The sequence below is a fragment of the Xiphophorus maculatus genome, chromosome 1 (assembly GCF_002775205.1).
Source record: "Xiphophorus maculatus strain JP 163 A chromosome 1, X_maculatus-5.0-male, whole genome shotgun sequence".
NCBI lineage: Eukaryota > Metazoa > Chordata > Actinopteri > Cyprinodontiformes > Poeciliidae > Xiphophorus > Xiphophorus maculatus.
In genome coordinates, this window is record NC_036443.1 from 13882685 (window position 1) to 13901750 (window position 19066).

Genomic DNA, 19066 nt, shown 5'->3' on the forward strand with positions numbered 1-19066 from the left:
TACTTGATATATATAGCATTTTTATTTTACTAAAAGTAACATAGTTAATTTGATTGTATTATTGTGGCTGGAAAACACATAATATGTACTGTCCCTTTAAGGAATGGAATTTAGAAAATAACTTACCAAGAATCTAAAAGATATCATTTGTTATACAATTAAACTGGCACAAAATTGACAGCTAAGATTTCTTTTTCATAGTTGTTGAATTGTACAATTGTACAATAGATTTCAAATATTGAGTTTTCTGCTGCCAAGATGAAAGCAAATATTGGAACTAGAGATTTGGAGGAGAAACGACTGGAGGAGAAATCATCCTTACAGGAGAAAAGATTACCCAACTAACACTGAGGAGCTACGATTGTCATAAAACACTCTGTCAATACCATCCACCTACAGAGAACCACAACAGATTGAACTCACCACATATAAACATGGAGAGCAGCTCTCTCCATTCACTAAGGTGCTGACAGCATGGCTGAATATCTAGTCAGGAGAAGGATTTAGGGCATCAAACCCCCCTGGAATAAAATGCAAAGTGTATTTACACTTCCAGCTGGCGTGACCCTGTGGTCCGTTGAACTTTGACTGACAGAGTGCAGGTGGGCAACATTTTTCTGCTGAGCCAAGAAGTTGAAATTAAGCAGACAGAGCCTCCCCTCCCCCACATGGCTCACATGCAGCCTGACGACAGCTGGGATCGTCTTTTACCGCTGTCTGTTTGAATTGGACAACATGACAAAGCAAGAGCAGATGCCTCAGCTGAGGCTCTGGGAGCACTGGGAGCATGCTGGGAGGGAGATTGGCTCTCAGAATAGTAGAGGGCTGGCTACCACTGATGTAATGTAGTAGACGCAGATAAAAACAAACATTGATACAAAATTAGATAACATGTCAACCTGATCTGGTAAGGCTGCTGACACCGCAGCAAGTGAACACAAACAGAGGGGGAAAGTCACAGAAAACAGTTTTTTTAATTGTCTTAGTAACAAAAGAGTTTAATACTTTGATGTTGTGCTGTAGATTTACATGCAAATGAGTCAACATAGGCAAACTATTTAAAGGGAAAGTTAAGAAATCAATGCTGCAGTTCAACTGGAAACTCACAGAGGAACCTTTCTTTTTTGTTTAATAACTAGAACTTCATGAATGGGTGAAAAACATGTTAGAAGCTGCCATTTGCCTCTAAATTGCTTTAATTTTACCACTTGTACTTTTTCACATTTTGTCTATTTCTCACTATAAATTTCAAGACGCTTCATTGGGATTTTATTTGATACACCGGCACAACGTAGTTCATGACTGCAAAATGAAAATGAATGGTTACTTACTGCAATCCTAACTAAAAATCAATTAAACAAAGAGGCATCCCAAGATTTACAGAGATAACCGCAGCAAAAGCTGGTTGTGTAGAGTGTTAAGTTGGGGAGGTAGAATATCAATGTAAACCACGGCTCAGACTCAGAGTTTAAAAAATGTCTTAAAAATTTTTTATTGTTTACCTTCCACTTCACAATTATGCACTGCTTTCTGTTGGTCTATCACAATCCTAATAAAACACATAGAAGTTTGTGAAAAAATCTGAAACTTTTCAAGGCATTCAAGGCAAAGTCCAGTCCTCCACACCTACCATCCTACCACTTTCAGACACCTAAATCAGACAGCTGAATGCCCACATCAAGTTTCATTCAGCTCTGCAGAGACCTGGTAACGAGCCATTCATTTGATTCTGGTGTGTTGGAGCAGATGCACATAAAGGTTGCAGGACTGCAGCTCTAGAGGACTGGACTTTGGGTCCCCTGGTTTGTGGGTATAAATACCCTCAGACGGTTCGAATCACAGCTGGATTGCCAATGTGGAATACTCCACCGTCCCAGCATTGTCCGCTTGAGAGATGCTTTCTCCAGTTCTCTGCTCTTCCAGGTTTGCATACACCCCCTCAGGTTTCTGACGAGGCTTAAAGTCCACTATTGCATAGACGATTCCACTCATTTCCTGAAAGAGATGACGTGTATTCAGGGATTGTGGAGTAGAGGAAGTTCAAAACAACAATATCTCCTTGTAAGCCGGGCAGTGAGTCAAAGTCACAGCTGGCTCCCAGTTCTGCACCTACCGGGGCGTCTCGTTTCTGTGACTCACACAGAGCTTCTCCATGAACGTCTACAAAACAGGAATAAAAACAACACGGCATTACACTGGCTGGCCCCTCTATAAATAAACCCCAAAACAGACAGACTGGCAGACAGTCACATTGGAACGGTGTAATGAGTTTCAGGAAAATGCTTACTTGACTTTTTGCGTTTTGCTTTGACTTTACAGCAAACAGCAACAACAACAGATACAACAGAGATCATGGCTGTGATGGACACAGTGACAAAGAGCAGCATGCGAAAATTCCAGGAGGCTCTGAAAGAGAGACAGGTTATGAAATTCAGTTATACCTTATAAATCACAAACAATACAAAGAAAAGGCTGCAGACCTGTCATTGTCTCTGAAGTCCTGCACTGGGACCAGTACAGTAGAGGCCAGGAGTGTTGTGAAGCTGCTTGGGACCCTGATTGCTGGGGTTGTCAGTGGAAACTGAGACTTGCTGTAGTGATCAGAGGTTTCTGCAAAATCATCAGTTCAGAAATCTGAGTTTAGCGCAAGACCTAAAGGAAAAAGTTTCCTTTGCACATCAAGGAATTATATTGCAGAATAAATATTTTCATGCAGGCTTACTTACCAAACACCTCCACATAGTGGTCAGAATAAATGTGGTTCTGGATTCCCAGAACCGCACATCTGTAATAACCCGCATCTCCGACCTGCACGTTTGATATCCTGAACTCGATCCATCCGTCTTCCTCCGTTGTGGTGACTCTTCCCCTCAGTGAATCACAGGTGTACCCTGCACTGTCCAGCACTTTGTAGCATTGGCCAGGATACAGTTTACAGCAGGACTTGTTGTAGCCGTTGTAAAACGGAGGAAACACGAGTCTCAGCACAATGGGCTGAACCTCCTCAGTCCTCGGCTGTGCTTTTAGGAGGCAGTTCTCTGGAAAACAAGAAGTCAATTTTCATGTTTCAGTAAAATCTAATTAGGGGAAAATCCCAAACTGTTGCTTTGCCATACCTTGCAAAAGGCAGAACAACATAAAGAGAATCTTCATCTTCACCGAGTCTCAGCGCCTGTAAAGAGTTGTTTCCCTCTTGTAAGACAATTATAGGCAGGTCCTCAGAGGAAAGAAAAGGGAAGTTATTCTTTCAACAGCAGAAAAAACACTGACACAATAAGCATATTTTTTTGCAGTTTCTTGCTGTGATTACTCATGTGGAAATTTTCTTGGAATTATGAAAAAAAATATAAACATCCCCTGAAACAGCAAATGTTCCTCCAGAACATACATTTAGCGTTTAGCATTAGGGTAACATTCACTTTTCTAGTTCTCATATGCAGTTTTCCCTCTTCAGTGTTACTTCTAATGGCCAGCAAAATACTATTCTAGGCCAAATGTGCTGCAATTAAATATGAAATGCTTTCATTAAAATGTGAAACACAGTGAACAAATAAATACAAAGAGAAAAAAAGAATAGAGGAAAGGAGAAAATGTCAACAACAGACTGACCAGCAGACAGAACTAAAAAGTTGGACCCAGTCAGACCATTATGGACTTCTGGCTCAGAAGCAGACTTTGCTTCTGATTGGTTGATCAGCACCTTGTGTGATATTTTCTTTACGTCTTACATGACTGCATCTCATTACATGAGTATCTTTAAACATGTTTTTTTTTAATGTAGTTTTTTCTCTTCAAAATGTTGATTTACTTTAATTTCTTTTAGACAATTCTAGTATTACAAACCAAAAATATTTCACATCCTCTAAATAGCAGGGTCATGCATCTCTGCTGCTTCCACGATCTCCCAACAGCAACAACAAAAACTGTTTCGTAGACACATGCAAAAGGCTCTAGACATTTATACACAAAGCCATTTATTTGGTGTTAGCTTTTAACTTATGATACATGTCTTAGCAACTCAAAACACATCATCCATAACAAAGCAAACGACTAATGAAAAATGTATTTACATAAATATTTCACAACTCAGTTGTAAAATACTAAACAATTAACTTAATATGAATATAAAATAAACACTCCCTTTTGTCCTTCATTTCACTTATAAAACTAAAAACAAAAATTTTACATTTTCTAAAACTTGTTAGATAACATTGTCTTGCAAGTTGAAGCAGCTCAGGCACACAAACACTGTTCTTAAACTCACAAAACAGACAAACCTTGTTCAAATGTACGCTGAAACGTGCAGCCCCTATTAATAATTTAGAAGCAACAAGTCTGAAAATGTGCATTTATTTTCCACAAGCTGTTAATCTTTTGCAAGACGAGGCTTCGGTTCGCAGCCTTGTGAATGCATGGATGCATATATGAGTTGAGGTCGCGGTTTTCTGAGCTCGCATGTACGTCTCTACTCGTTGGTGAAGGTAATGACATCATAGGGGATGCCCTGCTGCTGCAGCTGCTCCAGCTGCTCCGGTGTAGCCTCAGTGTAAAGTGTTTGGGTCTGCCCCATGGCCGCATCTGCTACAGCTGCAAGAAGAAAAGTTATGTTTACTATTATTATTAAAAAGCTGGCATCCCACTTGAGGTTGTTGGGGAAGGAGGGAGAGAAACGTGACAGAAGCTCACAGAATTTGTTGTATATTTTAAAGTAGTTTTGTCCAACTAAAAGCAACAATTTTAGCTTCAAGAGGTAAATAAATAATAAAAAAAACAGTCTGATTTTGTGTGCATGATTCCTTTAGATGGCATTTGAAAGTAGCATTTGCATATTGAGCAGTGAGCAAGACTCTAAAGAAAATAAGCCTTACAAGTATAAATGGCATTTTCTTCTCCTAAGTAAAATTTAAGCTGACAATTAAGGTCCACAAACCTCCCATATTTATATTGAAATTCAGCACAATCTGAGGAAACATCATGTAATATATGCAGGGGTACCAACGTGATGGAATATCAGGATAAGTACAATAGAAAATACAGCATCCTTAGTATTTAAATTGCAGCAGAGATTCCTGAAAGCCTTCACATTGGTGTTAGGTTTTCTATATTTGCCATCATTCACATGGAGATCTTAGGGAAGTCTTAAGCTGCTGTGAATATGATCAGAATATTTTTTATTATTATTATTATTAAATGTGAGACATGTATATAAATTAATGCAATCTTTAAAAAAATGTTCCACAAACCTAACCTGTGACAGCAGAATGTGCCGCAGCTTCCAGGTCCTCCGTGTTCACCACCTGAGCTTGAGAGCTGACAGGTACGTACTGGATCTGCCCATCATGACTTACAGCAATCTGCACAAACATATATAGCAAATAAACAACAACAACAACAAAAAACTTCTCATTGCAGATTATCCAGCATCAACCACCTCCCTTTAATCAGTTTAATTTACCGACATTAAGTTTAAAATAAATCAAGTCTGCCTTACCGGCTGTTCATGCTCGTATTGGATAATGTGTCCATCAGGCATCTGCCCAGCAGAAAAACACCTTCAGACATTGAAGGCTTTCATTGGGAAAAGTGGTTAACTGAGAGAAACTGAATATTACTCACCTGAATTTGGTTACCATCAGAAACTACAACATACTCCTGAGGAATTAAGTGCTCAACTCCATCCTGTGAGATGATGTACTGAACCTGAAAAAGAAAAAAAAAAACACAAATGATACACATACTGCAGCTTAAGCTTTATAAATGTAATAATTATACGTGAGCAGGCGACATTTAGTTTCTTATTAAAACGACCAGACATAAAAATCAAGAAAACTGTACTTAAAAACTTGAAATGTGATTTTAGGAACTACATAAAAGAAATACATATCTTTGATTATTTATAATGCCTTTTTCCCATAGTTTGTCATACGACTCCAAATAAATTAGCCCAATGAATCAGCAAAGTGTCTCTTACTTCTGTCACCTGGTTATCTCCAGTCATCAGGTGCTGAACAGTCTGACCATCGATGGTGGTTATCTGCTGGATGTACGACCCTTCCTCCTGACGAATGCACATAGAAATGGATGTTTTCACATATTCAAACAACAAGCAAAAATCATTCACTTAATTTTCAGATAAGTAAATGATGATTTTAGTAACGTTAACACTAGAGCTGCTGATGATGTTACCTGATCGGATAGCGGCTGCTCTTGAGATACAATTATGTGATCCTGACCGAGCGCCTGCAACCGTTCTGGAGTGATCGTTGTCTGATGAGCCTGCAAGGCTGTTGCAAAAACAAATGAACAGATTGTAGTATTTATTATGTTTTATATCAAATCATAGCAAAAAAAGACAGTTATGTTGGTCAATTAGTTCTTCATTTTAACAATGCTTCTTGGCTGTTTATTTTCTTTTAAATTATGTGACATCGGGAAGGAAAATGCATTTGTGGGTTGAGCAGCAAAGATGCCAGTATGACACTTTGACCCAATGAAAACTTCCTAAATCCTCTCCACCAATGGCAAACAGCTAGCCTGGCCATTGCCTTCCTACACAGTTCTCATCTCCCTTCAGTTCACTGTCTGGGATTTCTCTACCTTAAGAGAGATTCACTGTTAGTAGAATCTCATCTTGATATCTCTTTAAACTGAGATAATTCCCAAAGATTAAAATTTTTGTTTTCTGGTTAATTTCTTTAACCAGATGACATATTTATTACACTGACCAACACCAGTGCAATATAATGTACAAGTTATGGTAACACTTTATTTGAAGGGGTGTGCATAAGACTGTCATAAGCATGACATAACATCTGTTATGAACATGAAGGGGTCTTCATGAATGTTTAAGACTGTTGTCATGAAGTGTCGGTTGGTTAATAATGACACTTTTATTGCAAAGCTGCAATAAAAGTTCATTAAAGTTGCCAACTTTGCATTATTCAGTAAATAATAACTCTTTCAATGCAAAGCTGTACTAAAGTTTCCATTAAAAGCGCATTAAAAGTGTCAACTTTGCACTAAAGTGTCATTATATACAGAATGACACTTCATGACAACAGTCATAGACATTCATGAAGACTCCTTTATGTTCATAATAGGTGTAATGTTATATTTATGACAGTATTAAGCCAGTCTTATGCAGACCACTTCAAAGAAGGAGTTACCCACGTTTATTTTGTGAGTGCGGCTTACACTGCAGGGTGGCTAAGGCCTCTTCGTCACTGTTCACAATGATTGTTTGCTGAGATGCGTTGCTGCGGCTTTTGCGAGTGGGATGATCCTGACTATGGAGACGCTCCATGTGGAACTTCAGATGACCATTACGGTTAAACCTTAAAGAAAAAACAAAACAAAACAAAGAACCAGTCACATGTGCAGCTGCTCGGCACATCTCATCCTCAAATCTTATAAAAAAAAAAAAAGATGGTCGCTCCCAACCTTTGTCCACAATATTTGCAAGCGAACGGCTTCTCGTTGGTGTGGGTCATCATGTGACGACGCAAGTCTTTCTTATTCTTTGAGGCAAAGCTGCAACTTGGACACTTATGCGGGCGCAGGTAGGAGTGCATCCCCATGTGAGACTAAGGACGTTGTGTAGAAGAGACAAATATTTTTTCCCTCTTTGATACTAAATGGTGCTTAAATTAACAATTAAAATTATTTTAAATATCTGATAAAGAAATGAATTTATGAAGCTGCTGCTGATAGACTTGCCTTCACTTCAGGCCATGAGGTCGAGGTGAAATCACAGTCAGGACATTTAAAAGTGTTGGAATCCAAGTGCGCCCTCTTGTGGTTCTCCATGTCGGAGCGACCGTTGAATGACTCCATGCAGATGCGGCAGCAAAATCTCTTGGTGTTGGGAGAGCTCGTCGCTGTAGGCGAGGCTGGAGCTTCACTGCTCAGCTAACAGGAGAGACGAAGCACAGATGTGAGAAACTAGAAACGACGTTTATACACACCCATCAAATGAAAATACTGATCATTACCTCTACTTGCTGCAATACACCGTCAGCCAGGGCTGAAGTTAGATAGTACTTGTCATTTTTCAGGTTCTCTGATGCAGAGACGTCTAAACCCTGACTGCTTTCATCAACACTGAAACACAGTATTTTAATAGGATTAAAACCTAAAAACACTTATCAGAATAGTGCAAACTTAAAAGAAACAAAAAACATATATTCTCTGTGTTCCACTCAGTCTTTAGACACCTGTATGCGGGGCTGTGGACTTCTCCAGCAGGCTCTTCCACAACACTGAACTCGCCTGCATCCTCGTAGCTTCCTATGGCAATGTGGGTAAGCTCCCCAGCTTCAGAGGCGGCTGCCTCGTAGGCCTCCTGCAGCACTGCTTCACCGTTCTCAGACACATGAAAGGTCATGATCTTTTGACCCTGGCCAGGTGCAACGGCCAGGGCACCGACTGTTCCACCTTCCCCTTCACTTCCTTCTGATTTCAGCACTGCCACCTGTGAAGCATGAAGAGTTAAAAGAACCCTGAATATTAAAAAATGTTTGTAAAACTATAATTAACCCATTAACCCTTTCACATTTTGTCACATTACAGCCACAAATTTTAACGTATCTTATGTGATTAACCAACACAAAGCAGTACTTAATTGTGAAGTGGACAGAAAAAGGGACTTGATAAAAAAAATGCAAATAAGAATGATAAAGGTATAGGGTGCATTGAATTTCAGCCTGTATTTACTTAAAGAGTTTATGGTTGAAGTTTGTGAAGATGCCAGAAGTTTGTTAGAGATCAAACTTCATCATGAGGACTAAGGGACAGAGTCGACAGCTCAGGGACAGAGTTGTGGAAAAGTTTAAAGCAAACAAGTTCCAAACAAGTTCTGTCCCTCGCTTTATACTGTCAAGATTTCTGGGTACAGGACAACTAGACGCCTACCAAAACACCGTAACTGACTGAATAGGAGCTTTAAAGAACCAAAAGAGATTCACAGCTCAGTTGTGCAAAACTGTTCCCATTATAAAAAAAAGGTCTTGAAAGGAAAAAGGAATTTTGGTCTTACTGAAAGAGTGGTAGGTAGAAAACCATTGTTTAACAAAAAATGTTGACAAAATTTGCAAAGTTCTAAAAAGGTATGCACAGCGTTGGTAAGAATTGCTATAAATATATCTTAAAAAGACCATTTTTAACAAACCTGTAAAGAGTTTCCAACAATTTCCCGAGCGTTGCTCATGTTCAGCAACAGATCCAGGGCATTTTGAGCAGACAGACCACTAGACTCAGCTAAGGAACAGATTTAGAAAAAGTCGGTTAACATGTTAAAAAATATCGAAGAAATGTCTTACTAAATAATTAACTGACCATGTTCATAGATTATAGTTGTATTTCCCAATGCATCCTGGGTAACTGAAGCATTTTCTATCCCCTGCATAGCCTGCAGTGTTTCAGGATCCACAGTAATCTAAAGAATGATGATGGAAAAAAAAAAAAGCAAAATATATCAAACAGCAAAGCAATGTGTGCTGTTTAATAAAACAGTTTAAATGGACTCACTATGGTGTTCTGTAATGTCGGATTGTTGTCGTCATGTTGTTGTTTGAGCTCCTCTATCTGCTGCAGGGTGAAGAAGGGTTTCCTTCGTCTTCTGACCGGCTCCTCAGGGTGAGCCAGAGACCACTCGTCAAAGGCCTCTGGGTGGCGACATTGCACATGGAGACGCAGGTTCTTCCTGTGCTTGGTGGTGAAGTGACACATATCACAAGAGAAAGGCTTCTCCCCTGCAGAGACGCAATACCATGAGTACAGACTCAGTATAAAGGGGGGGGGGTGAAACATGGAGACACAATGAAATCTCGACTCAAACACCAACCTGTGTGTTTGATGGCCATGTGTGAGACCAGGAACTCCTCTTTGGACGTGGAATATTTACAGTAGTCACACCTGAAGGGCCTGTCGTTGGTGTGGGAGAGCTGATGGTTGAGCAGCAGCTTCTTGTTTTCACAAGAATAGTCGCAAAACTCGCACTTGAACCTTGAAAATGTACATAGATGTAAATTTACAATATGTATAATATATATATATGTTTAGTCGCTGCAACATTGCTTGTGAAAGGGTGCCGAAGAATGAACGGGAACAGAAAGCTTTCAGTACTGACTTGTCTCCAAGACTCTGGATGTGGGTCAATAAGTGCATTTTGAACGTGTACCTCTTCTTAAAGGATTTTCCACACTACGCAAAAACAAAAAAGGTTCAAGAAATTCTCTTTATACACAGAAGACTGTGACGTAAAAGCAGAATTTGATAGGAAAAGGCTTCACACCTTGTCACACATGTGTGGCTTCTCAGAGCTGTGAGTTTTCATGTGTTGGGTGAGTCTCTTTTGCATCGGGTACACCTTGTCACACACCGGGCACGGGAACTCCAACACCTTGGGAACCTGCAGGAATGAAAAAGACAAACACGCTGGTGAGAGATAACACAGGGCTACAGAAAGAAAAGATCCACCCATCAAATCAGAAAATATGCGATGTCCTGGCGGTACATAGGGCGGTATGTCCTGCAGGGTGTCAAAAGGCTTAAATTATATTTCTGTTGCTTATTTTTATTTTCATTTAGTAAAGAAAATATACATTGCCTTAGTAAGTTACTTTCAAATATGTCAGGAAATCTTCTATGGGAGATCTTTGTGGTACTTTAAGAACCCTAACACTTGGCTTTACATCTAACACAGAAGGACTGCATACATTTCAACCTAAGATCTGAGACAAGCTACTAAACAGGATGCTATATATTACTCACCAACTCTTTTTTTCTTCTCCTGCAAGATCATAAAGATATTATTAGTTGTAATTTCAGAAATTATGGGGAAAACTTATATATTTGTTAAATAAGTTGCTCACTTCTCTTTGCTGTGGACTGCAGAGTGTCGAATAACATCTTTCTTGTAAACACTTGAGTAGTCACACTCCTCACATTTAAATGGCTTTGTGCCTTCATGATTGAACATGTGCTCCTGCATTAAAGAAAAAAAGTCTTCTTGTGACACATTTCAGAAAAAAAACCCTACAAATAACAAAGTGATGTGGAGCCTGAAAGATGCTTTGTTTCTACTGACCTTCAGTGAAGACCAGCGCTTGCAGCGGTAGCTGCACTGGAGGCACTTAAACAGCTCTGGGTCATTGCCTTCATGAGAGTCGATGTGAAAGCGCAGGTCCTCCTGGGTGAGGAAGCGCGAACCGCAGATCCAGCAGTTGTGGGGCCGCAGCAGAGGTTTGAGTGATTTATAGTACCGACTAGAACACATTGAAGTCGAATAAGTCATTTATATATCATAAAATCTTTTTATGCCACTCATGACATTTAAATACTTTGGAGCTTACTTGCGGTTCATATACTTCCTATATTTCTTGCGTAGGAAGCGCTTAGAAGGTCGGCCCCGTTTCCTCGGGAGGAACTCCTCCTCTGGCTGAGAGTTTGACGAAGGGTCTTTGTTCTCGGAGTCAGATTGGCTGATCGCTGCCTCAGCTGTGTCCTCGTTAATCTCTCTACCCAGACCTTGGCCCAAACCAGAAGAGCTTGCCTCTTCAGCTGCAGAGGGATCCGCACTGAGCCTGGGCCACTTAGAGATGCATTCTGCTTCTGTGACAAACAACCGAGGATAAGGGACGAATCGACTGCAAGCTAAAAGTTTGAATGTGGGTTATGCAAGCAACGTTTCACCTTTGCTGCTGATTCCTTCACCAGAAACGTTGTACTTCCTTGGGCGACCGACCTTTCGCCGGGGACGCCCTTGAGAGGAGGAGGAGATGGAAGTGGGTGGTTTCCTCGGGAAAGCCGGAGGTCTTCCTTTAATCTCCTGATCTACTGGGTTGTAGTCGCTGTCCTCTGGAGACAAACAGAAGAGCAACGTTAAGGTTGTAATGCTCTGCAAAATTAGCCTCAGTACTTCAACTCTTTCATATTTTGTCACATTGTAATCACAAACTTTAGTATATTCTATAGAGATTTTATATGACAAGAAACAAAATGTAACACATTATTGTAAGGTTAAATGAATTTCATATGTTGCATTTAATATGTTTTGCAAATTGAAAAACTGTAGGTTGTAACTTAATAATACATTTAAATATGTACTTAAGACATAACTCTTTTTACTTGAATTTTGGCCCACTACAGATTATGAGTTCATCGTTTTCCTAAGTTTGTCTTTTACTAATACTGTTATTTCTGGATGGATATTTTAAAAGTATTTTATTTCAAATGTTTTTCATGCTCAACACTTTGTTATTTGCTTTCTGTTTTTAATGGTAAACAAAGATGGCTTGACTGAGTTAAGCTAAGTTAACCTGTGTAATTTAATCTTAGTTTAAATACAAAACCCCTAAAGTCACAGGTTGGCAAAGAATAGCATTTATTAGAGAGGCAGCATCATGGTAGCTCTGAAGGAGCTGCTTTACCTTCCAGCAGGAGAATAAACCTAAATAAACAGACAGAGCAACAACTGAACTCAGTACAAACACACACCACAACATCTAGGAATTTGTTTGAAAGACTTTGAAAATCGTGTTTTTCTTTCCTCTTCACAATCATGTGCTATTTTGTGTTACCTAATACCTAAAATCCCAATAAAATGCAACAAATTGTGTCACTGCAACAAGTCAAAATGTGAAAAGGTTTAAGGAAAACTTTTGCATAGTGCTGTAGATGTTGGTTTTATAACTTAAACAATGGCGGGAGGAAATCTGTTTGAGTGTTTAAAGAAAATGTTTCCCACCACTCACCTTCTGGATCGTCGATGGCGCCAGCGTCCACAATATCGTCCACTTCTTCTTCTGGTTGCTTCACAACATCCTTCACCTCTTCTGCTTTCCTCCTTTCTGCCTCTTCTCGCTCTGCTTTTTGACGAGCTAACGTCTCGCTTTTAGGAGGTCGACCACGTTTCCGTTTCATTGAGATTTCACCTATAACAAATAAATAAATAAATAAATCAGTAAATAGGAATAAAAAATATGATTGCGACTATCCATTCAGCTTTCTCGTTTATATGCATCATCGGAATCCTTACCGGCAGGTTTAAAGTGTTTGTCCCTCATGTGGTTAATGAGCGTGTCTTTGGAAACACTTTTGTACGGACACATCTTGCACTTGAATTGATGAACAATCACCACCTCCATCATCTCCTCTAACTCAGCCAGGTTCGGCTGGTGGTCTCCCGAACCCCGTGGCGCAGCTGATGTGTCCATGTCTCTGGGGAACCCCTGTTCATCCCGGGAGCCTCGAGGCTCCTCCAGGCATGGGGAGCTCTGTTGGGCCTGTTCAGGTTCTTGATTAGATGCATATGTGCCACTGCTGCTGATGTACAGACCAGGCTGACTCTCGTTGCATTCCAGCGCCTCAGGAAGTCCGCCCGTGCCCGCCGTGTCTGCAAGCGGGTGGTCTGACGAGGAGCTGTCGTCGTGATAGAGGGATGCCTCAGGGCCGTTGCTGTTCTCCGTGTAGCAGGAGTGCTGTGGCTGCTGCTGAGAGTGCTGTGGCTGATCTGGATCCTGGTTCTGCTCATCATCATCGTCGTCGTCATCATCATGTCTTGTCTGATATCGCGAACAGCCGGGCTGCTCAGAGTCTGCAGCCGCAATACATTCCCCCCCAGACTCTCCAGCGTATTGTCGACTGGTCTGAGTCCGGTGGTCAGCGCTGCTGTCGATGTAGCTCCGTGAATGATGCGGCTGCTCTCTATCATCTGCTACACGCTGGAGATACCCGGAGCTGCAATCCACTATGTAGTGGCTTCTGCTGGTGGGGTTTGAGTCGGCTCCACTGCATTCCACGTATCCAGGAAGGTCCTGGTCACTGTTGTTACCGCTGTAGTCAGGGAAGCCGGTCTGGGAGCGAGTCTGGTCGGGTTCCTCGCCCGAACACTCCAGAAACGACGATGAAGACTCCTCGGTCTGGTCCGGGCCGTCCGCGCTGCAGTCCATATACTGGGAAGGATGGGAATGCTGGGGCTGGTCGGGCTGGCTGCTGCTCTCTTCTCTGTAACCGGAGTGTCCCGGATGATCATCGGGCTGGTCCGGTTCAAGGCCGCCCTGCGGGTCTCCCTGATCCTGGCAGGTGGACGTGGGGCCTTCAGCATGAGCCTCAATGGCTACACGGTTGGACATGGCTGAAGATGACATCTGGGCTACCATAGGAGCCCCTGCAACATGCAAGAAACAGAGATGGATTTGAAAAGTTGTGTAGAGTCCACAAAGAAACAAAAGTATGGATGATCTTATTGCTTTACTGAAATTTATGCTTTTACATTCACGTGGCACAACATCACATGATGGTGAAGATAATATACCTTCTCTGAAAATGGGCATTTCATGAAAGTGATGATAACATTTAAAGTGGGTTAATGGATGAAACACACTTACCGTCATCTGGTCCTTGTAAAAGAAGATACTGAGTAGTTTCTGCACCTCCATCTTCTGCGCTGGTGACAGCTATACAACCTTAATTAAAAACACAGCAGACATCACTCACTGTACTATGAAAAATAAGTACAATTCCTCAAACTTTTACACATTTGTGTGCATTACTGGGATTACCGTTCATGACATCAGGGCCGATGGTGGACTCTATGATCTTGTCGATTGCAGACCCCAGATCTGATGAGGTAGAGGCAGTGGAGTCAGAAACCATCATAGCTCCGTCTGACACAGCACTGGAGTGGACCAGAACTTGAGCCGATTCAGACACCAGCACTGACTGGGTCACCGTGGAGACACTAGACACGCTGGTGGACTGAGCCACGGAAGACGAGTCTGGAAGATGAACTGAAGAAACTCTGACATCTGTGCTGGAGCTGGTCTCTGGGATGAACACCTGGAAAACAAGTGAAAGCAGCATGTTGTCTTCCGATGGCTTAATTAAATTCAAGTTGTCTTCCAAAAGAGGACATTCAGAAAACCTCACCACGAGTCCTTCTGAGCTCTGTCCCACATGACAGTCTGATTCTGGGGCCTGCGCGTGGGAGGCAGCAGCATCACTGCTGTCTGCGGACATCGCCTCTGATGATTCCATGCCCATGCCGCTTTCAGACGGCTCCTCCATCCCCGATGGGCCTGCATCGCTGCTGCTTTCCACCTCATTCTCCTCCGAATCCATAACTACAAAAAAGAAGAAAATAAATTAGGTCAAAGTTTCATCTTTAAAACATGTTTAAAACATTCACATAAGTGTACAGTGGGCTGCACAGTGGAGCAGTTGGTAGGACTGTTGCCTTGCAGCAAGAAGGTTCTGGGTTCGATTCCCGGCCTGGTGTCTTTCTGCAAGGAGTTTGCATGTTCTCCCTGTGCATGCGTGGGTTCTCTCCAGGTCCTCTGGCTTCCTCCAAAAATATGACTGTTAGGTTAATTGGTCTCTCTAAATTCTCCCTAGGTGTGAGTGTGTGTGTGCATGTTTGTTTGTCCTGTATGTCTCTGTGTTGCCCTGCGACAGACTCTCGGCCTGTCCAGGGTGTACCCCACCTCTCGCCCAGAACGTTAGCTGGAGATAGGCACCAGCACTCCTCCCGACCCCAGTAGGGACAAGGGTGTCAGAAAATGGATGGATGGATAAGTGTACAATTTCAAGGTGCATACATCTAAGCGATATTTAGTTGCCATCAAGCAATTAAGTCTTAAATGTTAAAAGAAGATCTTGCACAAATATAAAAAAAGTAACTGGCAGTTAAATAGTGGAGGGTAAGATGCCCCTAAAAGCTCATGTGGCCTAATAGATTTTTTTAAACTCTGATTTTTTAGCACAAAAATTATTGGTGTTTATTTCAGTATTTCATCAGTCTGAGGCATTTAAACCAAATACAAATGGTGAAGAAAACATTGACTCATGTCTTTGTGTTTCATAATCTCAGTGTATTACAACAAATATTCATAACACATTTTAAGATCATATTGGCCTCAAGTCTATCTATTAAAATCAACAAATGATTTTGAGTGTTGCCTTGCCAGGCCATATCAACATAATTTCCTCCTAGCTCAAGTCATACATTTATTTACAACATTGTCACTTACACTTACTTCATCAACAAAATATATGATGACTCAATTGTAAAAATATTAGTGATGTGCACCACTGTGATTGTGCATAGCAATAATTCAACATTTTGCCAGTTGAGTAGCCTACTTTGCAATAAGCAGAGGATATGGGACTGCCTCTGGTTGCAGCATTTCATCTTTATCTCTCTCAGTGAGATTGACTCCAATTATTTCGAGTCTTGTTGTTTCCCGCGAGGGAAATACAGTCCAATACTATCATTCTGCCTCCACCTAAAGCTGTTAGTTTGTAGACAGGATTTCACAAGTTTTTTTTAATGGGCATAACAAACTCATTTCCTTACAAACGTGACCCAATTGAAGGAGATATAAATAGGTTTGCCTTCGGCACATTTATTTTAACAAGAAAGGGAAAGAAACACCAACGACAGACGTGTCTTATTTTTTGTTTTCAGCGTCAATCGTATATGTTGGAGTAACTACTTTGGTACTTAAAAGTGTCGACTAATATACCTGCGTTTCTCCTTAATCATACTTCCTACCTTGCACCTTTATCCTTACAGATTCCAGTGTTTTTAATAAACGTGCATTTGGGGGGATAAACGTGATTTGCATTGATCATGATTCAGGATAAGTCTTCTTGGTTACTGTTCATTTGCTTATCCAGAGACATAAGCTAACAAGTGAACATAGAAGCTAACGGATTAGCATTGTGTTGGATCAGTGATACTACTGGAATGCGTTTTATTATGTCTTAACAAAAACAGGCCCTGTTTCTAATGCTGTAAGGCTGACGGTCGGCAAAAATAAAGCCGTCCCAAACATAAAACGACAACATTATCCCAGCACAAAGCTAATTTGACTCAGACAACGGCGAAGGTTAGCAGCTTTAAGCAGGCCTAGCTGCCCTTCACCCTGCCTGCTGCGAGTCGCCATTATACGCCACTTCAAGTCTTTTCCATTCAGGCATTCTGTGAGCTCTACTGGCCCGGGGACCTCAAGGGCCTGAGCGGCGACAGACCGCCCAAATACCCTCCCTGAAGAAAATTAAAACATTTTCCTTTCCCGACATCAGAGTTGTTGCTCTTTTTTCTTACCTTGTATTTTTGAGGAGACGAGTGTCCTGTAGCGTAGAGGCACCGAGTAGATCACAACATAGCAACCGACAATTGTCGATTCTTTCTAGTCGGGCGCCATGAGTTTCTCCTCGCTTCCTGTCTTTGCAACCGGATCTTATTTATTGTTTTTGTTTCAAAAGGCACTTTTTGAGATTTGCAAATTAAACAAAGCCAACAAAATCAAGCATCAGCTTTTACCGTGTGGGTGTCCCGAATTAGACCCGAGTAATAATCTGAAATCTTTATCATTTTGTGGACTATTGTTTTTAGAGGAGGACGTATTACACAGAAGTGCGGAGGAATATTAGGCTTAACTGCCCTTCTGTACGATGTTAGTTTGTCTCTAATTTATTTTTAAAACATATTTCACACAAATTCAGATGTAAAAAAAAAGTCTTCTAAATGTGCTTTTCCTAACGAATTTCTGTCTAATGTAAAACCCGTAAATTAGTGGTGATTCCTACCTTTCAACAGAGTATAATAACAATAATAATAAAAAAATGTCTCGTCTTCTGTTAATTTTTTGTTCTTCACCTTAATTTCACGTTTGCATTTGAAATCTTATTTCTAGAAATGAATTGTGGTTTGTACAATTTATTAAATAAAATACAAATATGTGTTCATCACATTTCTGTGGTGCATTTCTCTGATCAGACTCAAAATGTGATCAGAGAATTTCAGACTTCACTCTAAAGAAGTCTGATATAGAAGTATTACAAGGTCTGTCAGTGTGCAGTAAAAAAATATATACAACAGACTATATAATCAGGAGTTTTCTTAAGTTCCTTAGTGTAACCTGCATGATTTTATACTTCTGTTAAAATATGCATTTTTTTTGTTATTGGCAGTTTTTCGAGATTCTATTATTACTATTATTTCTTCCTACAATAAAATTTAAAATACTTAACCCAGTCATTATTTTTTTATAATATCTGGAAACCCAGTATGTTAAAAAAAATCTTCTGGTAAATGGTTTTAGTACTACGACCCCTAACTTCCATTTCTGTCTCGGAAATCAAGAGATCTTTTTTTTTTTAATCGATTTGGCACCCTAAACCTCGTTATGCCTTTTTATATAGTTAGTGAGTGCAACTCTATTATATTCTGTAGTAAAGAATGAATAGTAAACGCTCCACGTTTCTTATGCACTTTTTATCTGCTTAAAAAAAAAAAAAAAAAAACAGATTTTAAATTTTCTCAGTCTATATCAAGAAAATACACAGGCAGATGTAATTAAGCTACTATTTCATTAAGACTCAGAAATCATTGTGGTGTTTAAACACTAGGGGGAGACGTGCGTTTGATGATGATGAACACAGGCTTTTGTGTTAGTTACCCTACACTACCTGACATCTTTGTTAAATGCAGTATCTGTTTAACAAAGCAGTGCAAGGAAGAAAAAGTAGGAAAGAAAGAAACTGACTTACCATATACAGCTTTTTTTTCAGATATCATTTCAGCCCTGTCACTCGCAACTTAGAAGTTTCTCTTTAATATGTCATCAATCAGAGGTCATTTTCTGGAGAAATGTTTAAAGATTCATGTAGAGGTGCATCTCAATACATCAGAATATCATTGCTAAATAAATTTATTTACTGGTTTATTTAATAAAGGCAGACGTGTATCAGTTTCTCAAAAAAGTACAATGTTGTATAAGACGGGTTAAAACCTATTTTGAGTACATACTGCTGTGTTCGGTTATTACTTATTTGAATGGGGACAATTGTTAAGTATACATAATACCAAGAACTGTAACATTTATAGCCTGAGGTAATTTGCCATGCACATGGCTTCAAGTATGTCCAGTCGGCTGTCCTTGACATACTCAGTCATTGTTAAAGAAGCTGGCTGCACAGAGCGTGCTGTCCCAAAGCCTAATAATGTGAAGTTTATTGGAAGAAAAAGGGTGGGATAGAAGAAGACCCGCAAGGCGTGGCG

The 19066-nt window shown here is 40.4% G+C and overlaps 2 protein-coding genes across 2 annotated transcripts; both read right to left on the bottom strand.

Moving 5' to 3' along the window:
• Positions 1–996: 996 nt before the first annotated feature.
• LOC111609440 lies at positions 997–3531 on the bottom strand. Its single transcript, XM_023337925.1, has 6 exons — positions 3117–3531; positions 2727–3038; positions 2481–2610; positions 2288–2406; positions 2114–2160; positions 997–1995 (listed from the first exon to the last, which is right to left on the bottom strand). The coding sequence occupies exons 1-6, from the start codon at positions 3151–3153 to the stop codon at positions 1837–1839; spliced, it is 804 nt and encodes a 267-aa protein (XP_023193693.1). The 5' UTR covers positions 3154–3531; the 3' UTR covers positions 997–1836.
• A 431-nt stretch (positions 3532–3962) lies between these two features.
• Positions 3963–17554, bottom strand: znf335 (zinc finger protein 335). Its single transcript, XM_023337917.1, has 28 exons — positions 17108–17554; positions 14929–15122; positions 14562–14838; positions 14388–14465; positions 13037–14167; positions 12753–12932; positions 11692–11856; positions 11352–11610; positions 11087–11264; positions 10872–10984; positions 10771–10789; positions 10292–10408; positions 10127–10200; positions 9842–10002; positions 9526–9749; positions 9334–9433; positions 9167–9255; positions 8214–8470; positions 7992–8100; positions 7717–7908; positions 7441–7583; positions 7195–7334; positions 6187–6284; positions 5972–6058; positions 5617–5700; positions 5492–5533; positions 5249–5354; positions 3963–4587 (listed from the first exon to the last, which is right to left on the bottom strand). Exons 2-28 carry the CDS (start codon positions 15118–15120, stop codon positions 4466–4468), a joined length of 4737 nt encoding a protein of 1578 aa, XP_023193685.1. The 5' UTR covers positions 15121–15122; positions 17108–17554; the 3' UTR covers positions 3963–4465.
• Positions 17555–19066: the final 1512 nt, after the last annotated feature.